Source organism: Leishmania martiniquensis, chromosome 24 (assembly GCF_017916325.1).
Source record: "Leishmania martiniquensis isolate LSCM1 chromosome 24, whole genome shotgun sequence".
In the NCBI taxonomy this organism is placed as follows: Eukaryota; Euglenozoa; class Kinetoplastea; order Trypanosomatida; family Trypanosomatidae; genus Leishmania; species Leishmania martiniquensis.
The window spans coordinates 679,262-702,913 of NC_090159.1; the positions used below are offsets into that span (position 1 = coordinate 679,262).

The following is a 23,652-nucleotide window of genomic DNA, read 5'->3' on the forward strand; positions in this document are numbered from 1 at the left end:
GTCGGCTCCTCCTTCCACACCCCGGCACAGTTGACGAGGAGGTCGATGCGGTCGTGAGTGAGGGCCTTGATGCGCGCGGCCGCCGCTACCACCTCCAGCTGGTCCATGTAATTCATTGCGACGAAGGTGATGCGCTTCTCGAGAGGCTCATGCGCAGAGAAGGTGGCGGATGGCGCACCTGCGGTGGGCGCAGCAGGAGCAGAGACGCGACAGTGCTGCTGGAAAAAAGTCGTCGTATCCTTCTCCTTACCCGGTGGCGCAGCGATGATGACGTGAGCACCCATGTCCAGCAGCTGCATTGCTGTGTAGAGGCCAATGCCGCTAGTGCCGCCTGTCACGACGCACGTGTAGCCGGTCATGTCCTTTCGAGCCTTGTTTCTGCGGCCCTGCACGCTTAGTCGCTGCATCACAACACTGGCTGTCGCGTACAGACCCGCCTGCAGTGGGCTGAGGTACGACGACAGTGTGTAGTAGCAGGCGTAGAGCACAAGCGGCAGCCAGAGCCGGCGACTGTGCAGCAGGAGGTAGCTCATATGCGAGACAGCAGAGTACGAAGGAACGTCGTCGGCCGCCCCAGCACACGCAGAGGCCTCTGCCTTGTCGTCGCTGAGCTTGTGGATGTTGCCTGCCGCTGCTGCTGTTCCTGACGTGGAGGGCATTGACTTGGCGGCCTTCTGTCGCCCTGCGAACACGGTGGAGAGAGATGAAGGCGAACGTGCAGTGACTGTTGAAGACGAGGACGCATTGCCTGGTGAGGAGATCAAGCGGCGAGACGTCACAGTTATCGAGTTGGCAATGGAGACGGCCGACATCGCCACAAAGTGGCCTCCAAGACTGCAGCGAAGCATGGGCGTGGCTGTTTATCCGTCTTTCCCTCCCTGCCGCTAGCGCTTGAGGGGCAGGGCGGACGCACTTCCGCGACTCGTTCCGTTCCTCTTTGCAGCTGCCCCACGTCGGGGATCCTCTCGGCGGTCCTGTGCTGACACGCGCTTGTTGATTGCACATATGTGTGCAATAGGGTTTGGAAAGAAGAGAAGGAAAGAGTCGTGGGACCACGCAGAAGGCGCACAGTATCCGTGCGAGTCGGGTTGGCGATAAAGAGTCATGCACAGGCCCCTCCCACTCAGGGGGGAAAGGGGTGGGCAATAGCGATATGGGCGTGCCCGCTGAAGGGGCCTCCTGCAGTGGCGGCTACGCCGCTGCTGTTGCCCCTCCCTCCCTCTGCCACACACAGACGCGACTGCCTCTTCATCTCAGTCGTGCCGCCGCTGCCTCCTTGCCGCTCTCTTTTTTTTTCCCTCGGCACCGCCATCTCCGCGGCAGCAGTGTCAGCTATGGATACGCTAACGCACACCGTCAAGAAACGTACAAGTGCCATGAAGGCAGAGGACTTCAGAATCCACCCGCCAAACAGCGCCTGCTTCTCGAAGCTCCGCCTCGAGCCTCTGGGCAGCCGTAGCTTGCGAGAAACATGAGAGCAGAGTGAGGGTGGGGGGCGATCAGGAAGGGGACACCCATGGCGAAGTAGATGAGCACGATCCAGATTCGGGTGTTGAGCGCACGAGACAGACAGAAAGAGAGAGGGGGAGAGGGGGAGTGAGTGATCACATTTTTTTTGTGTGAATGTGCGCCTCTGCCCGTGCACGTAGCTAGAGCTATGCAACTAACGTGCGCTGCCGAACGCGAGACGAAGCAGTACGAAATCCTTCGGCATCCTCTCAGAGAAGGCCGAGAAAGGCAAAGCCCCCCCTCCCTCTCGTCTTCATAATAAGAAGGAATTACGGTATCCATCACCATCAGCTGGTGGGCCCCTTTCCCTTCCCTCTCTCTTTCTCCTCACTTCGTCCCATCCCCCACCTCCAACCTCGCCATCACCAGTAGCAGCAGCACGCACATGAAGCTCAGTCGCGAGCACGAGCAAGGAAGAGGAAGGGTGCTGCAGAATGGCATACAGCTATGCTCTCTTTCCTTCTCTGCCTCCCTTCTTCGTAGTCGCTCTCTCCCTCTCCCTCTCCCTCTCCCTCCTGCTCAATCGTCATCGTACTCGGGCCGTGGCGCGAGCTCCCACTCGGGCCGCCGCTGCACCGATTTCACGTGTTGATTCTTTGCCGTCCCGTTGTAGTCGCCAATCTTCTTGGCAACGTTTTCCTTGGTCACCCCAGGCTCGTCGAGCCATTCCTTGATGTAATCGTCACGCGCTTTAGCCACCGTGTCGCGCTGATCCTCGTACGAGTACTCGGCCCAGTACTTCCGCTGACGCGGGTCGAAGTACTGCGGATTTTTCTCTTCCAAATTCACGTAGGCCGCCTTCATGCGCTTCTGGTACGGCATCTCCTGGTGCCGCATCGAATTCTTTTCCACCGGCACGCCGATGCGCAGGTCGTACCGCGACTTTTCCTCGTATGACATGTACATGCGGTTCTTCTTGTACCATTCGCTGTGCCCCTCCTCCCCTGGTTCGGGACCCCACTCCTCCGGCCAGCCGAACGCCGGTGGTGGGGTGAGCCCGCCCTTGTCCTTCTTCCAGTCATGCAGATGATGCAGCTTTTCGCTCTCGGTCACTTGCTTCTTGGGCTCCAGCGACCTTACTGTTGGGCTCTGCATCTGGTCCTCGTAGCAGCTGTACCGCGGTGCTGGGTCGCACTTTGGGTACATGTCTTCGAAGAAGCGGTAACCACCCCCGCTGCCGCTGATCCCGCCTTGGAGACGCAGCGGAGTGAAGCGAAAGGCCGCCGCTGAGCATCGCAGTGGCGCGAGCCGCATGGTGTGGGACTAGGGCGCGCGCAGCTCGCTATGCCTTTTCCCTATCGTCCTTCGGGGAGTACAACGCACGAGGGACTCAGGGCGGGTACACACACATACACCGGCGCACACAGGCTACGAGTGCTGCTCAGCCGCGCACCCGTTTTAGCTTAGCCTCCTGCTGAGACTTTGAGGCGCCCTCTGCGCAGAGTAGTTGAAGCGTAAAAAGGGGAAGAGGAGAGGGAGGAGGGGGGCGTGTGTGCGTGTGCGAGTGGGGAGTTGGCGTGCACGCGACGGCTTCTTCGCCTCGTCCCGCGCATGTGCGATATTGGATCGGGAGACGGGAAGCGAAGAGGGGTTCCGCGACTACCCGAGGTGTGGGTCCCTTTCATTCTCTTGACCTGACCGTATTTCCTTCCTGCTGCTTATCTAGGACCACCACTACCACCACCCCCGAATGGGCGCCGCGTGTGTGTGTGTGGTAGTGGTGGTGGGAAGGGGGGGTATCCTCTATCACCCCAACGAGGCACCTCTGACTGCCATCTGCGCTCATGGCGAAACAGCTACACACACACATGTATATATATATACCCAGACAACTGGCCAGCTCGCAAAGGCACAGACGCACACTTACCGACTCGCCGCTCAGTGTCTTCTTTTTTAATTCATTTTTTTCTTCTTTTTGCGCCCGCTTAGAACATCGCTGGCAGAACGCGAGATATGAACGCGGCGAGGTCGTTGATCTCCTCTGGCAGGGTGGAGTGCTGCATGTTGTACTCCAGGAAGCTGATCGGGGTGACACCAGCCTTGCTTTCCAAGATCTCCTTCGTTTCCCTCGCCGCCGAGAGTGGGACAACAGGGTCTTGACGGCCGTGGAACATGGTGATGGGGACTGCCTTCTGTATAATGCACGGCAGCACATCCGCGCACGCAGCTAGGTAGCCGGACATGCAAGCAATCCCAGCTGGAGCGATGTGCGCCGTCAGCCCAGCGCAGAGCGATATAGCCGCCCCCTGGGAGAAGCCGCCGTAGACGATGCGATGCAGCGCAACACCGTGCTTTTTCGCCGCCACGTGCGCAATGCTACGCACATAGTCACAGGACTGCCGGACGGAGGTGGCGTCCTGACGGCCGCTGAGCAATCCGTTGTTGGTCATGTCCATGATGTCATACCAAGCGGGCATCAGCATGCCGCCGTTAATAGTGACACGCCGGGACGGAGCGGTAGGCAATAGGAAGAGGAGGTGCGGCAGGCGGCGCGACAGCTCATGGCCGACGTCCTCCCAGCCGTACGCGGAGTCGCCGAGACCGTGAATGAGGGTGACGACACCAGTGGGGTTCTCGTTGCCGATCTCCAGAAGTGTGCCGTAGCGGAGGCCGTGGGTAATGGGGGCCGAGTCGCGAATGGCCTGCAGCTTCTTCTGCAGATCGCTATGCTCGATGCAATCTGTGAAATCGGTGACGCCATACGAGGTGCGCAGCTCCTCCTTCATCTGCGCATTTGTGAGCTGGTCGGTCGGCAAGGCCATGATGAGAGATTTATCGCCTAGGGTGGCTAATACCGCAGGAATGGCGGACGCGTTGCTGGTCAGATAGGAAGCGTTATCGAAGTTGCTGTGGGGAGCAGAGGGGGTGAGAGGAAAAGGCAACAGTACAGAGGGGGAGGAGGATGGTGGTAAGGGGCGCGTGTCCGACGCGGGGGAGGCAGCGCGGCTCATCTGCGCCGGTGGCTGTGGAGTTGACGGAGCGACGAGAACTGCCGCCGCCGCCTCTACTTGGCCTTGCCGTGCCACATCAGAGCTGTGAACGCGTTTCGCACCCTCGATCATTGGGTATGTCGTAAGCGCTGCGGCCACCGCCACAAGCAACATAGCAACAGTCTTTAGGAGCGTTGCTGGTGACTGCCCCGCAGCGTTGATAGGGATCGGCTCCGGTTCTCGATGCATGACGCTTCAGCGGGTGCCGTCGTACCACCACCTTTTGCGTGAATGCGCGCACGCGCAGGGCGCCCATCCTCCCTTCCCTCCCCCACGATGTGCGTGCGCGTGCGTGCGTGTGTGTGTCGGTCTAGTCGGACAATTTCGAGTGCGCGCCTTCGCTGCGGTGGTCTTTGTTACTGTTCTCGGATCGGTCGCGACGCCCCGCAGACTATCGAATGGAAAAAGGAAATGGAAAGACGAAAGAAAACGCGCCTTGGCAACTTCCGTGAGCAGTATCCGCTCACAAACGTGTCCGTCAGCGCCAGTGCCTGCACCCGCATCTTCAGTGACTCGTAACAAGGAAGGCGGTGAAGCCGGAAAGAGTGTGTGTGTGTGGGAGGGGGGGTCGAGTTGCGGTAGGACAGAGAGCGCGCCGAGCGGGGAGAGCGTACGTAGACGCCCGAGGGCCATCCTTAGCTGAGCCGCGTGTGCATGTCTCCCGGCGCAGTCCTCGAAAGACCGCTGGAATGACGAGAGAGCACGCCGAGCGGAAGAGAGGAGGGGTGAGGTTCGACAAGCATTGCAAACGTCTCTCCCGTTAAGCTTATTTGTATATGCACCTGGTCTCTGGCGCCCGCTAGATTTTTGGAACCGCCGGCCTTCTTTACTCCCTCTCCCCCTCCCGGTGCGAATCGTTCAAGGGCTTCTTCCTTCACGCATATGTGTGTGTATGTGTGTGCTTCTCTTCGCGTTCCTCCAGCAGCGTTCTTCTTCGTACAGCACCATGTACGGTAGCGATAGAGAGAGAGAGAGGGAGGGAGAACGCTGACAGCGGCATACGTGGCCTGCGCTTCTGCGGACTCGCGCATTACTGCTGCTTCTTCGCCGTATCGGCAGCGACCGAAGTTGCACTCCCCTGAGATGCTTTGCGCCGGGCAACAAGCCACACCGTCACCGCCACCATCGCGTAGATGGCGCCGGCGAACATCAGAGGCCAAATCCAGCGGTCCAAGAAGCGGGTGCGCGACGCTCTTAACACGCCCATGGTGCGCTTCCGCATGTCCTCGTAAAAAGTGCCGGTGATGCACTCCAGCCGCATGTGCATCTCATCGTCGGTGCCTCCAACCGCGGAGGCACTTGCCTTTGGGGCAACCACCATGACGAGCGTCAGCACTACTTGCTTGGAGCGACGTGCGTCTGACATCTCGCGGATGTATTCATCAATGGTGATGTCTCCAACACGGATGTGCTCCTCTGCTGTGTCGGTGCTCGCCTTCTTCAAAGCCTCCGCGGGGCTACCACCTAGCACAGGGATTCGCTCTGTCCACAAGCCACTCGCGGAGGCGCTGTGAACGGTCCGCGGCTCCGTCCCGGATGCCGCTGTGCCGCTGCTCGCTGTCGCCGAAGAGCGGCCTTGGCGGCGACGGCGTGCTGATGTGGTAGTCTTTGCGGTCGCTGCCTCCTCGCCGTCACTCTTCATTTCCTCGATGCCGGTGCTGCCCACCTTGTACCGCAGAAAGGGGTCCTCGCCGTCGCCGAGCAGCAAGAAGCAGCGACCTTGCACTGCACTTCGCTGTCCTCCCCCACCGGTCTGGTATTCCTCACAAGACAGACCGTGAAGGGATTGTGCGAGGATACCGAAGGGCTTCGGGTGAGGCGCCCGGGTAAAGATGTCGCCACTGGGCACTGCGCTTTGCTTCTCCGTCACCGTGTTGTCCTTGCCGTACGCGCCTTCCTCTGCGTTTTCGATGCCGTCTTTCGAGCTGCTCAGCGCTGGCGGTGTGAAGAAAAGGGAAGCAGCCGACTCCAAGGGCTGCGCCTCCACACGCACCTCCCGCATGGCTGTCCACACGGCAGGCTGGCCATTGGCTTGGGGAGTGCCGAGTGACACCGTCCACAGCGCGTTCTCTGCATTGAGCAGGTCTACCAGGCTTGTATGCAGCGCCAGCGGCTCCTCCTCAACCGCAGCACCTGCGAGGCAGCAGCCGCAGAGCAGTGCGCATAGAAGGACCACCACTGTCGTACTGACTGGCCACACCCCCGCGCTGCAGCACGGAGGTCGCGTTTTCTGGCCTCGCTGCATCGGGTGTCTCAGGGGGAGGCAAGCGAAAGGAGACGACAGGAATGCATGCGGATGGCCTTGGAGGGTGTGCCAACAAGCGTGGCGGCGTCACACACGGAAGGATGCCACCACAACAGCCAACAAAATGTTTGGTGTGCGAGCCTGCCTGCCTGCGTGCTGCCGCCGCGATACAACACGGGTGTGCACGGTGTGTGGGTGGGCGCGACTCGCAAATACCTCTTTGATTCTCCTCTTCAGAAGGGGCTGCATGAGGGTCAAGGCGGAGAGGGGAGTGGAACGTTGGGAGGAGAGGTCGGGGAGGGGGGACAGAAGGAAGAAGAGGCCCAAGACGGAGGTTGATCCGACATGCAGACCTGCCGCCTCACCATCTGGGCGTATCGCGGCTGCTGTCTGGGTTGGTTGTGCGGAGGCAATGGGTGAGGGAAAAACTTCCCGGCCGGGAATTGAACCCGGGTCACCCGCGTGACAGGCGGGTATACTAACCACTATACTACCGAGAACTGGAGAGCCATTATCGCTTCTGACTGAAGCACCTGCTCTTCTTCCACGGCTCTGGCCCTCCCTTCTTCCCGCCCCCCTCCTGCTGGAGAGGGCGGTTGAAAGACATGCGTGCATGGCACACGGAGGACTTCGCTGTTCCGCCGGTTTTCGCGTAGCGATCGCTGAGACATCAGAGCAATTAGATGAAGGATGAACAGCAACGAAAAAAAAGACAAAATACGTTTGCATGTGGTGAAAGCGATGCTCGGCGTGTGTATAAAAAGGGCATAAGGATATTTTTTCGTGTTTCGAACGTGCCTCTTCTGCTTCTTCTTTTCTCTGCCCGAGATGAGTCCAAGACGTCACGCGACACGGCCCCGGCTCTGCCACAAAACAGGGATCATCGCCTCACGCTGCTGCGAAGCAGCCCGGATAGACACGTGCAAGAGCCACACCCGACTCGGTGATCTGAGCACGGCAAGCGGCACGCACTCTGCACACCCACATGCTTCGCAGGCCGCTGCAACGTCGCCCCCCTCCCCTCCCCCCACGACGCCGGTCGCCACGCGGCGCACCCCTCGGGCATGACGAAGGCTTCCCACATGGGCAGGCGGCGTGAGGGCCGCGTAGAGTGCGTTCGAGTCGCCATGACACGCTGTCCGTGCTTCGGATCGTACAGGCGTCCTGGTGGCTCCGACGCCACGCCCATCCGGGCGATGACCTCGGCTTCTACGAGGTCGCTCTGACTTGCCAAGATCGCCGGTGCTCGACACTGTCGTGGCGCAAGGCGGCTCGGCATTTGACAGGACTGAGGGCTGCACCGCTTCCCCATCAGGGAGTGGGCCCGCCGGCGCCCCCCCTGAGAAGTCACGTCGACGAAGGTGTGTGTGTGTGTGGCCCACCGAGGGTCACCCCACAGCGGAAGGAGGAAAGAAGGAGTCATCCTGCGTCTCCCCCCGCTCACTCCTCCTCTGTCATTTCTTTCCACCTCTCAGGCGGTGGGCAGAAGCGGGTCGGCGACGGCGTCGAAGGCAAAAGCAGCAAAGAAAAGGAGAAAAGGCAAAAAGAAACGCGTAGAGGTACTGAGAAAGGAAAGAGGTGTTTCTCTGAGAGCAGAGGCGTCATGGGCACGCTCGACCATGTATATATGTGTGTGTGTGTGTCCCTCTGTGTGTCTGTGACTGGAGGAGCTGCAGGGAAGGGGTGGGTGGGTGGCGAAATGAGCACCGCAAGGGCTAGGGAGGTGAGGGGAGGTGCACCATCGCCCTCATTCTTGGGACGTCTTCTTCTCACCTCGAACGGGATAGCGTTTGTATGCGCCGGGCACTGGTCGCCTCCGCGCGGCCATCATAAGACGAGGCTGATCCTTCAACGAGGAGTGCTCATGGATTTGGGCCAAGATGCCGTGCACTCGTCCTCATCGATCTCTCGCCACTCTTTCGACTCTGCGCCGCCGCTGCCGGAGTGCGGATACAGGGTCCTCACATTTGCTGGCCGATGGGCTGTGAGGGAGGCTTCACGACTGCCTGGCCGCAAGGTCATACTCGCCGGCGACCGCGAGTGGTCTAGCTGCACCGTAACTCTGCTACGAGGAGGGGGCGGCGCTCTTGCCGACAAGCGGTCGATCTGCCAAGAGTGGCAACACCGACCTGCGGTGGCACCCTGCCTTCATAAGCTCATAATCGAAACTGTACGCCTCGCCCAGGGCGCTGCAGAGCTCATTCTCGTGGCCGACGCAGTTGGCCAGCATCTCCTCCAGCCCGGGCCGCTCTCCCTCAGGCTGGTGCGCGATGAAGCGGGTAATGGTGCGGTAGGAGCGATCGGTGTCGTTGTTCGTGCGGCGACCCTGCAGCCGGGGCAGCCCCGGCAGCAGCTCCGTACCCTCCAGCGCTCTAGCGTGCTCGGACGCTTGGCTGGCACCGCGCGATGTGGACATGGAGATGAGGCGTGCCCGCTCTGCGATAGGGGTATTCATCTCCAGCGGGTCTTCGCTGTTGCGGGAAGTGCGGGTACTGTACCGTGGAGTTGTCGGAGTGGTGGCTACATTCATTGGCTGATGGCTGGGTGCCAGCGGGTGTTGCGACGCGCTATTTGGCGCCGCGCGCAGCTTCGAGACTCGGGGCTCGTCTATCTTCTGTTGGGCGTGCACTTGGGAAAGATCAAGGCCGGCCGCCGCCGGGGGAGAAGGGAGGGCTGAGCTACGGGCGCTATGCGTACCGCAACGGTCGGAGCTCGCCTCGCTCGATGTCGGGGCTTCTTGGCGTGCAGAACCTTCCGCAGCCGATGCACTGCGTGGCCTTGACTGCTGTAGTTCACGCTTCAGAGGATTGCTGTGGGTACTTTCTGCCTGCCGCCGAAGATCGCGGTAGTACATCCCGGGCTCTTTGGAATTGCTGTAGCTCCACACAGCGGACTGTGCTGCTGTAGGGTGGGCACCAGTGACCGCTGCCGCTGTGGGCTTCGTGCTGAGCAGCTGGATAGCCGGCGCGGGGACGCCACCCTTGTACTCATCGTCATCCTCTGCCGCCGCGAGGCAGTTTACGCGTTTCGGTAATGGACTCTTGTCGGAGGGGGTATCCAGCTCCGGTATGATGGCGGTTACATGTGACTGAGGAGGGGTCGCGTCGCCGCCCTCCCGTGGGCAGTCGCTTGCTGAGGGCGCTTTCGCGTTTGCATCTGATACACACTTCACATGTGAGGCGAGACGACTGCTACGGTCGCCGAACTCCAGCTCCGTTGACCGTGGCGGCGCCGGCTGAGGCGTTGACGGTGCAGCCAGCACACTCGATGGCACCTTGCTGAAACCCTGTGCAGTGGGGGCAGCCTGCTGCTTCGAGCCCTGTGGTGGGGGATGAGCAGCCTCGCTGCCGTACGCAACTTGCGACGCGCGCTGCAGCGCTACGCTAGGCTCGCCACTATGTGGGGTCTCGATGCGACCGGGAGAGGTTGCATGGATATGTGCTCTGCCCACCTCTGCACGGCTTGTGGGCAGGCATACGATACAGCTTTGGCGAGACGGCTGGCGCTTAGGCGGCAAAGAAAGTGTGTGCCCGGTCTCCGCGTAACCGTGGCCAGTGTCGGACATCGCGAGTACAGGTGGGTGCCAGGAGGAGATGGGAGAGTGAGAGGCGGGGGTCTGCGGCTAAGTTGCCTTTAATATCCGCTTTCTCAGTTTTTGTGTGTGGGATACTATGCAATGACGTGAGTGGTTGGTGGCGATGCTCGACGCGTGCAGGCCCGCTTGGGGTGGTGGCCACTCAAAGGCAAATACAATGGGAAGGACGAGGCCGACATAGTGTCCAACACTCACATCGGCCCCCCCAACCCGCACGATTGCGTCAGAGGAGAGGGAGAGGAAGTGGGTGAAGGGAGAGGGGTAGGGGAGAGGTGACTGATGAGGCGAAAAAAAACGAGCACATGCCATGTGGACGTTGGTGGGGAGGCGGTGACGACAGCAATGAGCGGCGGAGAAGGTGGGAGCATGTCTCAACGCATCCCGCTACTGTGCCCAGTCCTCGTCGTACAAAAACGCGCGTGCAGGTTTCTCTTTTGTCTTCCTCCCCCCTTTCCCCTTTTTTTTCTCAGCGAAGTACGCCGAAGGGGTGCCGGCAAACACCTGCACAGATGGAAGCGACAGAGAGTTCGCTGCCATGCGGGAGGCGGGCTGGAGGAAGCAGGAGCGCAAGGGTGTGGGCCGAATCCGCCGCACACCCTCCATTCAGGCGCTCGCCTTTGCTCTTGTGTAACGCTTAGCGAGAAAAGAAAAAGCGGCTTACAACCTCCTGCCCCTTTGCCCTCCCTTCCGCTAATCATTACGGATGAGTGCGGTTCCATATAAAATTTGGCCCGCGTGCGAAGCTCCCAAGAGAGGGAAAAGGTGCGCAAACGAAAAGATAGGCGGCGCCATCGTCCAGCCTCGAAGCTATGCAGACCCGGTAAAGGCGCCGCTTGTGCAGGCGTGTCAGCAAGTCTGGTGGTGTGCATGTGCGTGTGTGTGGGGGAGGGGGGGCTACGCCGATGGACATGAGACGTGCTAGGCCTTCACTCATGTCGTCTTTCCCCCATCGCACTGAAAGGCCCCTCAGCACATGGGCGCACCCTGCCAAGCGAGCAGGAGAGGTGAGCACGTGCAACAAGATGGACAGAGAAGAGGGAGGAGGAGGGAGGGAGTAAGGGAGGAGAGGGCGATGGGGAAGGGGTAGGAAGAGACGGGAGTGCCTGAGGTGAGGTAGCGGCGGCGGCAGCAGCAGCGGCCATTCGCCGGCCGATGACAGCGTACAGAGGACAGGAGCGCAACCGGATGGGGAGGGCACCTCGCCACGCTCACGCATAAAGGGACAGAAGTCTGACGCGCGCACCGTGCTGCAGATGCTCCGAAGACAGGCGTCCACTTCTCAGTCCCCCCGCCCCCTCGTCCCTCCCGTCATGACATGACTCGCTTCACCGAACGCAGTGTATGGCACGCCTCTGCTGCGTCGGTGTCCCTCCCTCCTAATACCACCTGTTGCACAAACGTTACCGATATACACCCCCTGTTGTTTCGCCGCCTTTATCTGTCTTCGCAGCTTCCACTACATGAAGAGAGGCAACCCGCTTCACCACTGGCAGTGTGTATATCCGAAGCAAGACATCATGCCGCCCCAACGCCCCTTATATTGCTTCTGCACAACCGATGCGGGATAGCGCACTTAGGAGCCAGACATATGCTTGAAAACACGCTTCATGTACATGGAGCTGAGGTACAGCTCTTCAGCAAACCAGCGAGCTACCGCTTCCGCCTCGCCCTCATTCGGTGCCACCACCTCTGCGAACTCGTCTTTGTCCTCCTCCGCGCCATCTATGCCAGGTGGCCGTGCCATGCCTAGTGGCAGCATGCTCGAGGTGCTGGAACTAGCACTGCTGTGGTCACGCGCGAGACTCGAGGGGCGCTTCACTGTCACCACGTTCGGTTCTGACTTCATGGCCGTCATTGCTGTGGCAACTTCCTCTGCGGGGACAGTGGCCGGGGAGGACGGTGCAGAGCTAGGAGCAGCGCACGGCTCTGAAAGTGTCTTCTGGCGCCATCCCGGTGCGGGGGCCAAGTCCAGTGACCGCCGCAGCTCCTGCACAAAGAGCTCCGTGACGAGATGCAACGACGGCTCTAGCGCCGCTCGCGCCTCCACGCGTCGCCAGAGTGAGCGGAGTGACGGCATGAACGTTGTCAGGTCCTCGTAGCGAGGAAAGGCAGCGATCTGCCGTATGGCAATCTCCGGTGACCGCTGATCGCCTTCACCCTCTTCTCCAGGCGCCAGCGCCTCCTGCGGCGGAGTCTCGCCGTTTCTGACGGATGAAGAGATGGCCGTTCGCGACCGCTGCCGCGTGCTCTGGTCATCCTCATGGATGGCCGCATCGTGACTGCTGCTGTTCCCGCCCTCAGCATCGTCGTCCACAAGCCAGCCGTCGAGGCCCGCACGCGACCGTCGCGGCCCTGCAATCACCGCCGGCGGCGTCGGCGACGACAGCATCGGTGATGAAGGTTGTATTCCCTGGAGCTGCTGCACCCCAGCACCCCAGCTCCACAGCCGGCCCTCCAGCTGCTGGTTGACGTCCTCCACCGCGTGCACAAAACGCCGCCACACTTGCTGCCGGCAGCGATACTGCACAGTGCGTAGGAGTGTGTCGAGGAGATTGATCGAGTCCAGGGCAGTACGAACTGCGAAGCCGGAGTTGCGGCCGCTGCTCCTCACAGATCGCTCCATCTGACGCAGTGTGCTGACGGTGTGCGTATGGAGACTCGTCAGCGTCTGCAGGAGGCACACCTGTGAGGAGCGCGACGGCGCTGGGGACGGTACAGCAGCGCTGCGGTATAGAACCAAAATTGCCTCTTCCACATGCGCTGCGAGGAGCGGTCGCTGCTGCGGCTGTGGCTGTATCGATGGCAGTTGCCATTGCCGCTCTTGCATCCCGTTACCGTTGCCGCTTGCCGCAGCCGATTTGCCTAGTCGCACAGAAGCGGCACACGCTGCAGCACAAGCGCGGAACTCCTCTGCATCCGCATCTGAAGAGTGGCGGCTGCGACTCCCCTGCAAAGCGGAGCGCACTTTCTTTACGTGTGAGACGATGCCGGCGTCCACTCGTCCAGCCAGTGCAGCCAGTGCATCGAGGGACGCCGATGCGAGTGCATCACGTGAGCTTGCGCGTGCAGCTGCACCTGAACCACAAGAGTGCGGTGGGGCACGGTGAATGTGCGCCATGGGAGAGGGAAGCGCGCGAGTCGGGTTCCACACGAGCTGTGTAAAGAAAGATGTGAAGGCGGCGTGCGCCTGCCGCTCTGCCTCGGGCGTCGGGGCAAAAGACGCGCTGAAGGGGCTGCGAGAGCGATGACCAGAGCTCTCCCCTGCTGCCCCCTGACGAGTTGCGGTGCCGTCTGCCTGGTCGGGCTTGCTGCTGCTGTTGCTGCCGTTCGCGGCGCCGGCGAACGGCACAGCCTCCCCTTTGCCCTTGGCGAGAGAGACCCCTTTCCGCGGTCGCGGGTGATCGCTGTTGGGATCCACGTGAATCTCCTGACATGCCGCGCGCGCCGCACGCAAATAGGTATACAGGATTCTCCAGAGCTCCTCCACCGCCTGATAGGACTGCACAAGGTAGCGAGTGTCCTGGCGAAGAGCCAGCATGCTCAGCGTGAACAGAGAGGGATGGATGACACACCCCACCCAATCGTACGGGGAGAGTGGCAGCGGCGCGCCCGCATCACCTCGGTGAAGTTTCCCATTTGCACACCCGCCCCCGCCCGCTGACGCGGCTGCCACGTGGCCGTCAAATACGGAAGCAAAGGCGTAGACAAGCGATGGACGCCACAGTGTCAGCTGGCCAAGCAGCGCAGGGAGGGGTAGCAGCGGTGCGCTGTCGGCATCACAGGCTACCCCTTGCAACAGTGCTGTGCGAAGGCGACTCATGCCCTCTGCGTAACTTCGCCACGCCTCTTGTGCTTCACCTGGCATGGGAGGGCGCCAAAGGACATGCGAAGTGTAAGAACGTGCGGGGGCAGGAAGAGCAGGCCGAAGCGACGACGGTCCAGCCGAACTTTCACCAGAGGCAGCCACTCCAGTGGCGTACAGCTGACCCTGCGCCGGAGCAAGCTCATGCAGCTCGGCATCCAGCGCCCGCAGCGTGCCTGTCAAGCCGCGAACAGAGAGGTAGTCTCGCAGGAGGGCCGTGACACGCGTGTCGCGGAGCGCCTCTGGGGTCAGGGGCACGCGGTTGCCGCATAGCGCGTTGGCAACGGGTGCATCAGGACCCTTTGCCTTGGTGTGCTCGTGGGATGTTGCCGTCGCCAAATCACCGCTTGGCTGCCGCTCACTCGAAGATGCTGCTCCACTCCTTCGAATGCGCGACTCGCCCTCCTGCCCTGACATGAACGTGGTGCAGCGTCCCACCGACTGCAGTGCGAGCTCGCGTACGTACTTGGCCAGTGGGAACGTGGGCGGCTGTCTCTTCGGCTGCTGTTCTTGACGCGGCAGGGATAACCCATCTTTACAGCGAGGTGCATCTTGACTCAAGCACTGCGCACCGCTGTAAAACCGCACCACCACGTCTGTGGCTTGCTGGGGACGGCGAGCGAGCCCGATGGCGAAGTAGTAGCTACCATCCGCCAGTGAGGGCTCAAGCGGGAGGGTAGAGACGATGTCTTTGTTCACGGTGAAGGAGAGCTGATGGCGGACAAGGTCGACGAGGCAGCCGACACGATCGCCGAAATTGACGCGACTGCCGCCCACCCCGCTACGCCCGTAATCGGGAAGCTTCACGGCGTCTCCGTCCTCATAGCCGTTCTTGACGATTAGGCGCTGTGCCACGTAGAAGCCAATACTGTTCTCCGCCTCTCCAGGCAGGCTGTACCACTCCAGGGACCGCTGGCAGACCCCCAGCACCAGCGCCGGTAGCGTCGCCTTGCTGCCTGGGCTAGTCGCCGGTGATGCGGCGGAGCTACCACAACTCATGTTTTTCTCTGCCACACCGGCGGCATTGCCCGCCTGCTGCGCCGATGGATCGGTGACGACGCACTCCATAAACACTACCGCCACCTGAGACATGGCAGGCGCATTGCTCTTCACATGGAAGCAATCGGAGGACCCGGTCGTGCGGCGGTGCAACTGCTGCTCCATCTCTTTGAAGGAGAGAGCAGCCCTCGCGGCGAGGTGTAGCACACAGCCCACTTCCCTTGCCGCGTGACCCTGGAAGCGCTGCTTTTGTACCGGGGGTGGCAGCGCAGAGAGATCCTCTTCGGTGGCTGCCGAGAGAGCTGATGATGGATGCCGCACAGCATCGCCACCATCACCGCAAGACGTAGATGGCTGCTGCCGCGGAGGCGTGTTCAGCCCAGCGGTATCAGCCTCGCCGCCATCCGAAAGGAGGTCCTGAGTGAGGTAGGCTGCGGCAGCATCCCCGGCGACGCTGCTGTGGCGCAGCTCCGCGGAAAGCGCGCCAACGTTCATGAACGTTGGCGCGGGAAACTCCCAGCCCGAGTAGAACATCTGCTGGGGAGCAGAGCAGTTTAGGGGAGGCGTGGCGGTAAGGGGGGAGAGGAGGGGAGCAGCAATGCTGTGAAGGTAAGCTAAAGCACATGCAATCACCCTCTCCACGCCCCCCTGCCTGTTCTGCGCACTGTGAGCGTGCTGATGAGTGCCAAACCACCACAGTTATGCCCCTTCAAGCGGAACGAAGTCAAGAGAGAGGAAAAGGGAAAGCAGCAACGCGTGCGGCAGAGTAGCAGAAGCCAAGGGCGACAGGAAGGGGGAGAGTGAGAGAGGGGAGTCACCCGTAGAGAGGAAGAAAAACGGAAGATAATGAATGAGAGGGTATCGGCCTGGAAGAAGCAATCGAGGGAGGAGGGAGGAGGCGAATCTGCACGGTGCAGTGATGTATGTATGTGTGTGTGTGAAACGGACACACAGGCACACACGCACGGTCGCACAGCAGATGCCTGGGCTCGGAGGCACGACCGTTGGGAGACAACAACAATGAAGCAGTGCCGCAGTAATATAGAGCTCAAGAGAAAAGCAAAGCAGCGGTGTGATGCACAGCGTACTGCACCCGGCCGAGAGACGCAAAGAGAGAGAGAGGGGGAGAGGGAGGGGCGGAGACAAAGCCCGCGCCGACTTCACGGTGAGTGGGAGTGGACGGGAGGTGTTGTTGGTGGGGAGGGAGGAGTAGAGGTCAGCTCTTCTCTCTTCTCCACCCCGCTCTGCGAGTGCTCCTGCACGAAGGATGCTAAAAAAAGAGAGGGTAACAGAAAGAAGGGGCGCCTTGGTTACAGCATAGCCGGCTTCCCCTCGACACACTTGCCCGCAGGTCGTTACCCTCTCTCTCACGTCCACAAGGAGACCTCTTGCACTCCCGCTGCTCGCGTGCGCGTGCTCCCGCGTGCCTGTCAAGGAAAAGGACTCTGTAGAAAAAGAAACAGGTGGGGGTGGCGCGTTTCAGTGCGAAAAAAATGTAGGCTCGTATGCTCGGAAGAGGAAGATGCGCGAGATATGAAGGCGGAGGACGGGTACTACGTGGCTACCGGCCCTCGCTGTGTGAGACGAGCAGGATCCGAGGAGCAGTCAACAGATTTCCAAAGAGAAGAGCGAACGGCGAGAGATTCAAGTAGAGAGCAGGGGAGGGGATGCGAGGTGGGTCAAGTGTGTGTGTGTGTGCTTGTCAGAGGAGGAGGGGGGGAGGCTGCAGGTGGCAGCACCACGGCATTAACGCCCCTCACCCACTTACCTTTCCTTTGGGCTGTGGGTTACATGCACATCAGAATCACCGAATGGCAAGCAGCGGGAGGAGGGGGGGGCAGAGAGGCGGCAGGCTCATACTGCCGATCCCTGGTGCCCTACTTCACAGCAGTTGCAGAGGTGAGACCTGAGGAGGTGGGGAGCGCGTAGAGACGCACGAGGTAGCGAGGGAGCCACCGCAGCGGCGGTGCGCAAAGGAGTGCAAACCCACGTTTAGAGGCACTCCTCTCCTCTTTCTTTCCCTCGCACTCATGCAGTCTGCGCGAGACGAAAGCAGCCCAGTACCGTCGCCTTCGTCCAGCAGCACCCACTCGTGGCATGTGCGTGAGCGTGCACGGTGAATGATGGTGATTCTGTGAATGCCATCATTCTTTTTCCAGTCTTTGCATCGAAGCGTTTCGCTGCAGTAGTGGAGACGGAAAAGAGAGGCGACCCTGGCAGGGCGGAAGGGGCGTGCGGCACGAGGGAGAGCCGCACTCGAGCAAATGGGGAAGAGAGAGAGAAAAGGGGGAGAGGGAGGGAATTGGTGCAGACACACACACACACACAGACACAGACACTCGTGCAGGCGCCCATACACAAGCACTCAGCGAAAGGAAGAGAGAGAGACAGACAGACACATCGAGGAAAGACCGGCGCGGAGCAACACACGCCGCCGTTTTGAACGCAAGCAAGCGAGCACACCCAATAGAATCCAACGCGAATGAAGACACAGAGATGAGCGGCAGGGTGGGTGGGTAGGAAGTGAGGCAGAGGTTAAACAGAGAGGGGAAGGGGATCGCGCCAGTGCTGTAGCGCCGCCGAGCAATAGGAGACACATACGGACGCAACAAGAAAAGGTAACCCTTACGTCGTCCTTAACCCTCTTCCCCATCTTTGGACTGTCGAAGGTTCTCTTCCCTTCTCAGGCGCCCAGGGAGAGGGGGGGGTAGCGCGGGTGCAAGTGCACAGACAGGAGGGAGCGAGGCAGGGGATCACGCGATCACACCGGCGCGCGTAGAGAAGCGGAGAGCAGAAAGCCCATTTTGTGTTTCGAACGTGCCTCTTCTGCTTCTTCTTTTCTCTGCCCGAGATGAGTCCAAGACGTCACGCGACACGGCCCCGGCTCTGCCACAAAACAGGGATCATCGCCTCACGCTGCTGCGAAGCAGCCCGGATAGACACGTGCAAGAGCCACACCCGACTCGGTGATCTGAGCACGGCAAGCGGCACGCACTCTGCACACCCACATGCTTCGCAGGCCGCTGCAACGTCGCCCCCCTCCCCTCCCCCCACGACGCCGGTCGCCACGCGGCGCACCCCTCGGGCATGACGAAGGCTTCCCACATGGGCAGGCGGCGTGAGGGCCGCGTAGAGTGCGTTCGAGTCGCCATGACACGCTGTCCGTGCTTCGGATCGTACAGGCGTCCTGGTGGCTCCGACGCCACGCCCATCCGGGCGATGACCTCGGCTTCTACGAGGTCGCTCTGACTTGCCAAGATCGCCGGTGCTCGACACTGTCGTGGCGCAAGGCGGCTCGGCATTTGACAGGACTGAGGGCTGCACCGCTTCCCCATCAGGGAGTGGGCCCGCCGGCGCCCCCCCTGAGAAGTCACGTCGACGAAGGTGTGTGTGTGTGTGGCCCCGTCATCACAGACGGCGAGGAAGACAAGCATGAAAAGTTGGACAGAGAGAGAGAGAAACCGACATCTGAAAGCATTTGACGAATGAAATGGAGGGAGGAGAGCAGCGCCTACACGTGGGAGACAAAGAAGGAGAGCAATCACGCCAGCGCCGACTCACTCAAAGCCCTCCCCTCCCCTCCTCCCCTTGCGGCACGGGAACGCTAAGCATACGATGTTAAATGGCCAAGACATCCCATCAGCAGCGAGCGGCAACACGCTCGTCGACAACACAAGAAAGATGGAGATGAAAGGCAATCACGCACACACACACGCCCAGAAAAGAGACAACATGAAGAGGCGAGAGAGGGGGGCCTATACAGTGGCGTGCGCAGACGCAGGGGCAAAAAAAAGGAAGGATGCGTCATCTTCGCATTCTTTGTTCGTATAGGTGATAGGGAGAGAGGAGGGAGGAGGGCGTGTAGGCGGCGAGATGTGTGTGCGTGTGGAGGGGACGGGGGAGAGAGAGGAGTAAGGCACAGATACAGAGTTCAAGCAAAGTAGGAGGGGGGGACAGAGACACAGGGAGCAGTGAGAGCGGCGATTCCTGTGGTACTACCAAGAAGAGAGACATGACAAAGAAAAAGCCAACGATGATCCAACCAGTAAAGAAGAGGGAAATAAGGAGTTCAGGGCAGCGCAGCAAAAAAAAACGCGAGCCTCCAATGCTTTGCGTGTGTCCTCGCCATGCGCGTTGACCATCAGGTGCAGGCTGACAGTCTCGGCAAAACGGCAGACGAAAGGGACAAATTTTGACACGCAAGAGAAGATGAGCCGCTCGGGATGCGGCTCACGGCACACAAGAAAAGACAAGCCACGCCGTCCATCATTCCTCCTCTCTTTTTTCCCCTCCCTCCCCACCGCTGTTCGACACCCTTAGGGTCAGCGGGGGGCGACAGTCGATGCCCCTCCCCCCCCACGAGAGAGAGAGGGGGGGTCGGAGAAGGGGTTATGATGGCATAAGCACGACGAGGTAGCGAAAAGGAAAGACGAAGGCAAAAAAGCAAAGAAGAGGAGAGAAAGAAACGGAAGCGCGTTTCAGGGCAGGGCATCCCTAACCTCCCCTTCTCTCTACGCACACACAGACATGAGGACACACACGCACACACACACATACGCAGGCGCATATATATATATATATAATTTAGAGAGGGAGGGACAGAGGCCGAGAGATCGACTCCAACAAGCGCCTAACATACACATGTGACAGGTAAGAAGACAAAATAGACTAAAGCGCGACGACCAAAATGACACACACATATATATATAAGATAGGTGAGCAGCACAGCCACACGCCCACACCACGACCACGTGAAAAAAAAGGTGGTGGTGTGATAGAGCCCGAGATAGAGGAGAGGAAAGGGGATGGTGGGGTGCGCACGCGTATCGAAGTGAAAACAAGAGTTGCAAAGGGCGCGCGCACACCACATACACGCAAGCGCCTATGCAATAGCCACATGCATATCCGGCAAACATGCTCTGCACACAGAGGGAAGGCAGCTGACATCTCTACATCGTTCATTCGCACCGCCTCCCGACTCCACCCGCGAATTTCTCTCGCTGTAGCGGCAGCTCACAGCCGCTCTCACTCTTCCGCAACTGCCCCCCCTCGTATCCCCTCACTAGCCCCTCCTCCTCTACATACTCGAGAGCCACGCAGCTCAGCATCATTGTCTGCGCCGCCCTACCGTATCTTCCCTTCCCCGCAGTGCGCTTGTGCGCATCATCTTCTCATATGTCTGTTACGTTGTACCCTCTTGGACGCGCCGCACTGCAACTGCTTTGTGCATCGGTGCATCAGTACTTCGCCAAAGAGTGCACCATCAGCGTCATCATCGGCCCTCTTGCTTGCGAGCGTCTATCCCATCAGCGTGGCTTGAATGCTGTCGGTGGGAGATCGCAAGGACGTTTTTTTTTCGCGGTAATTCTCAAGGAATGCTGAGCACTCGCGTCGCGCTGGCAAACTCTGGGGACGGCGCTTTCCCACTTGTGCTCCCGCTGCCACCGCTGGTAGCAGCAGTGGCACTGCTGCCACTCCCGTGGCCGTTGAAGGGCGCAGCTACTCCACCACCGCCCACTCCACCTCCTGCGCCGCCTCGAGTACAACGGTACGCTGCAACGCTGCTGCTGCTGTCATTGTTGTTGTTGCTCCCACAAGCCTCGATTCCAGTCGAGGACGAGCCGTCCGATGTCGATGACGGCTTGCCGCACGGCGGTGCACGGTGCCCAGCTACAGAGGTGTCGTCAGCGTAAGCGGCCCCAGGTGATATAGCGCTGCTACTGCCGCGGCAGACGCGCCCTTGCTGCTGTGACGGCGGGGACGGGGCCGGAGGCGTTGCAGGTGCGGTGACCGCTGGCGCATTCAGCAATACCTCGTTATTGTTCGTGTTGCTCTCCTGTCTTGCAGGGGCAACATTTCCGCTGCTGCCGACCCTCGCTACCTGGCCCGCCTGTTCGTCCACTACCGACGTCGTCGGCTCACTGCTCCCCACATAGCTATTCGTCTTCGCCGTGCTCGGCATGCGCACGCTCGACGGCATCTGCATGTAGGCCGCCGGGAGCTGCACAAGGTGGGCGTAGTTGTTGAACTCCTTCGGTGAAAGAAAAAAATCGAAGCTCATGAGCTTCAGAAACTCTGACTCCAACTCGTTCATGTCGTGCACCGGCACACTAAAGACAGACGCGAAGTTCTTATTGTTGACGCTGCGGAGGTCGACCACTTTGCTGGCGACACGGACGGAGGCGACCAGCAGCTTTTCAATGTTGCGCGTCGTGAGCAGCAGACGTGGGTGTCGGAGACACAGCCGATCAAGGTAGATGACGGCCGACAGCAGGGTGCTGACGGAAATGTACGTGTACTCTGCAAAGCGCGTCAGAAGCGCCACGTAAGACCCGCTGGGGCGCTCAGACTGGAAGAGGTGAAACCCATGGGGGCACACCTCATAGGCGAGGGTGCGCATCCGCTCCCGCGTACTGACGTTCGCCGCGGCTGCGCCGCCGGCTGGCTGGGACTCGCGCAGCAGTTCTCGTAGCAGACGTTCGTTCTGCTGCGTCACACATTCCATGGCGTCTGCAATGGACGGCACAAGCTGCGCGAACTCTGGCTTGTACTTTTCAAGAAGAATGTCGATCTCGCCAATGTTGCGCGATGTCGGCCGGATGGGGTGTAGTGGACGTTCGCAGGGCGTCCGCTGCAGCGGTACTCGCGTCTGCCGCGCCGCCATCGCCTCATCACGGTAGCGGTGGTGCTCGCGGTTCACTGGGAAGCGCAGCGAGTCGCAGAAGTAAGCGCGCCTGTCGAGCTCATACGAGATGGGCGAAAACCCGTACTGTATCGGTGGAGGCTCCGGAGTGCCGTACTGCAGCCCGAGCGCCTCCATGAACACGTCCGGTTCGTAGTCGAGGATGTCGTTTTCATGGTGGGCGTAGTTGTCCTTTATCCACTTCCAAAGCTCGTCACCGAGGGGCTGCACATTTGTGTAGGAGAGGAAGCGGTTGCGCGGCGAGATGGCGCTCAGGTCGGGGCCAAGCTCGGCGCAGAGGTTGCGGATCAGTGACATCTCGCGGCCGGCGTACTCGGCGGCGAGCGTCTCGGCGTCCTTGCGCACCCACGAGCTGCTCTGCGGGATGGGAGGGTACATGGCGCAAATCCGGCGAATGCGGCGCACAAAGAAGCTGGGGCACACCTCCAGCAGCAAGCGGCGGTGGATCGAGAACTCGCTCACGCCCTTGGAGAGCTGCCCCACAAAGTCATGCAGCCGCACGGCACGTTCGTTCCGGAGAGCTTCGAGCTGCTCTTCTGTGTCCGATGTGTGAAAGCGGCGCAGGCGCTCGTAGTCATTGCACAGGCGCTCGGCAGCGTCTGCGATCGCCGTCGGGAAAAACGGTGCTACCTCGCGCAAGTCGTCGGTAGCATGCGGCAGTTCCATTGTGCAAGATAGGTGCCCCACCGTTAGCCCAACGAAGCGGTTGACAAGCTTATGGCGCACGAGTTCCCCATCAGCGGCGGAGAAGGTACTGATGTTGCCTGCGATGGATCGGTCCGCCCACGATGGCGTGATCCAGCGCACGGCGGCGGAGTCGTGACGGCGCTGTCGTGCGCCGACCATCACTTCGATAATAACTTTCAGATCGGAGCGCGTCGGGTAGCGAAGGAGGATCTGGTTCGGCGGCGTAGCGCAAGATGAGGCGGCCGTGGAGGTCCTTAGCTTGAGGCTACTAGGGCTCTTGAGGTTGACGTCGTGGTCCTCGTCGACGCTCTCATCGAACGCGAGGCGAGGCTTGTGAGGAAGGGCGCCGCGAGCACGCGCGTCACCTTCGAAGTGCAGAGGCATCCGGCCAGTGCTGCTCGCCACCCCCAGTGCAGCTGGCGTGCTTTTCACTGCAAGCGAGTCCACGAAGTTGCTCGGCATGCTGTTCGCAAAGGACGTCACGCGATGTGGGGTTGCCGATCGTGCGGAAGAGAGGCCACACTGCGGCGGCGCCGACTCGAAGTCCAAGACGAAGCGATCGCGCTTGAAGATGATAGAAGAGGGCGAGAAGGCGACGTGCTGCTCCGGCAGGTCCAGCTTGCAGAATCGCTTGTTCTCCAAGTAATACTTGGCCGTCGGCTTCAGTACGAGCTCGACATTTTCGCGGCGTGGGTCAAGCGAGACGAGGTCGCGCGGAATGTCAAAGAGGGTGTGGAGCGTGAGCACCATGCTCTTACACTCCAGCTTGTGCTCCGCGCCGAGGGATGCCATAGGGATAAACTGGCGTCGATTCGGTCAAGGAGTGATGGACCGGCGAGCGTGGTAGTGCGCGCGGGGTGGGGCGCACTGCACACAACGTGGGAGAAAGACGGAATACACACACACACACACACAGACAAAAAATGAGAACCGCACCAAAAAAAGAACACAAAGGAGGAGAGGGACGGCGCGTCTCTCTGTGGACGCCTGCGCCTGCGGTGCGCACGGGGCTGTACTCCTCTCACCGAGAGGATACGAGGGGAGGGGGGAGGGGAGAACGGA

At 60.5% G+C, this 23,652-nt stretch overlaps 6 protein-coding genes across 6 annotated transcripts; all 6 read right to left on the reverse strand.

Annotated features, from left to right (window-relative positions):
- Window positions 1-2,028: 2,028 nt before the first annotated feature.
- LSCM1_05142 (uncharacterized protein) lies at window positions 2,029-2,763 on the reverse strand (the record flags this gene model as incomplete). The annotated part of the gene is made up of 1 exon (XM_067322615.1): window positions 2,029-2,763. One exon carries the CDS (start codon window positions 2,761-2,763, stop codon window positions 2,029-2,031), a length of 735 nt encoding a protein of 244 aa, XP_067178478.1.
- A 671-nt stretch (window positions 2,764-3,434) lies between these two features.
- Window positions 3,435-4,688, reverse strand: LSCM1_05143 (uncharacterized protein; the record flags this gene model as incomplete). The annotated part of the gene is made up of 1 exon (XM_067322616.1): window positions 3,435-4,688. The coding sequence occupies one exon, from the start codon at window positions 4,686-4,688 to the stop codon at window positions 3,435-3,437; it is 1,254 nt and encodes a 417-aa protein (XP_067178479.1).
- Window positions 4,689-5,529: 841 nt separating this feature from the next.
- LSCM1_05144 (uncharacterized protein) lies at window positions 5,530-6,744 on the reverse strand (the record flags this gene model as incomplete). The annotated part of the gene is made up of 1 exon (XM_067322617.1): window positions 5,530-6,744. One exon carries the CDS (start codon window positions 6,742-6,744, stop codon window positions 5,530-5,532), a length of 1,215 nt encoding a protein of 404 aa, XP_067178480.1.
- A 2,065-nt stretch (window positions 6,745-8,809) lies between these two features.
- On the reverse strand, window positions 8,810-10,309 carry LSCM1_05145 (uncharacterized protein; the record flags this gene model as incomplete). Its single annotated transcript, XM_067322618.1, has 1 exon — window positions 8,810-10,309. One exon carries the CDS (start codon window positions 10,307-10,309, stop codon window positions 8,810-8,812), a length of 1,500 nt encoding a protein of 499 aa, XP_067178481.1.
- Window positions 10,310-11,912: 1,603 nt separating this feature from the next.
- On the reverse strand, window positions 11,913-15,734 carry LSCM1_05146 (uncharacterized protein; the record flags this gene model as incomplete). Its single annotated transcript, XM_067322619.1, has 1 exon — window positions 11,913-15,734. One exon carries the CDS (start codon window positions 15,732-15,734, stop codon window positions 11,913-11,915), a length of 3,822 nt encoding a protein of 1,273 aa, XP_067178482.1.
- A 4,834-nt stretch (window positions 15,735-20,568) lies between these two features.
- Window positions 20,569-23,382, reverse strand: LSCM1_05147 (uncharacterized protein; the record flags this gene model as incomplete). The annotated part of the gene is made up of 1 exon (XM_067322620.1): window positions 20,569-23,382. The coding sequence occupies one exon, from the start codon at window positions 23,380-23,382 to the stop codon at window positions 20,569-20,571; it is 2,814 nt and encodes a 937-aa protein (XP_067178483.1).
- Window positions 23,383-23,652: the final 270 nt, after the last annotated feature.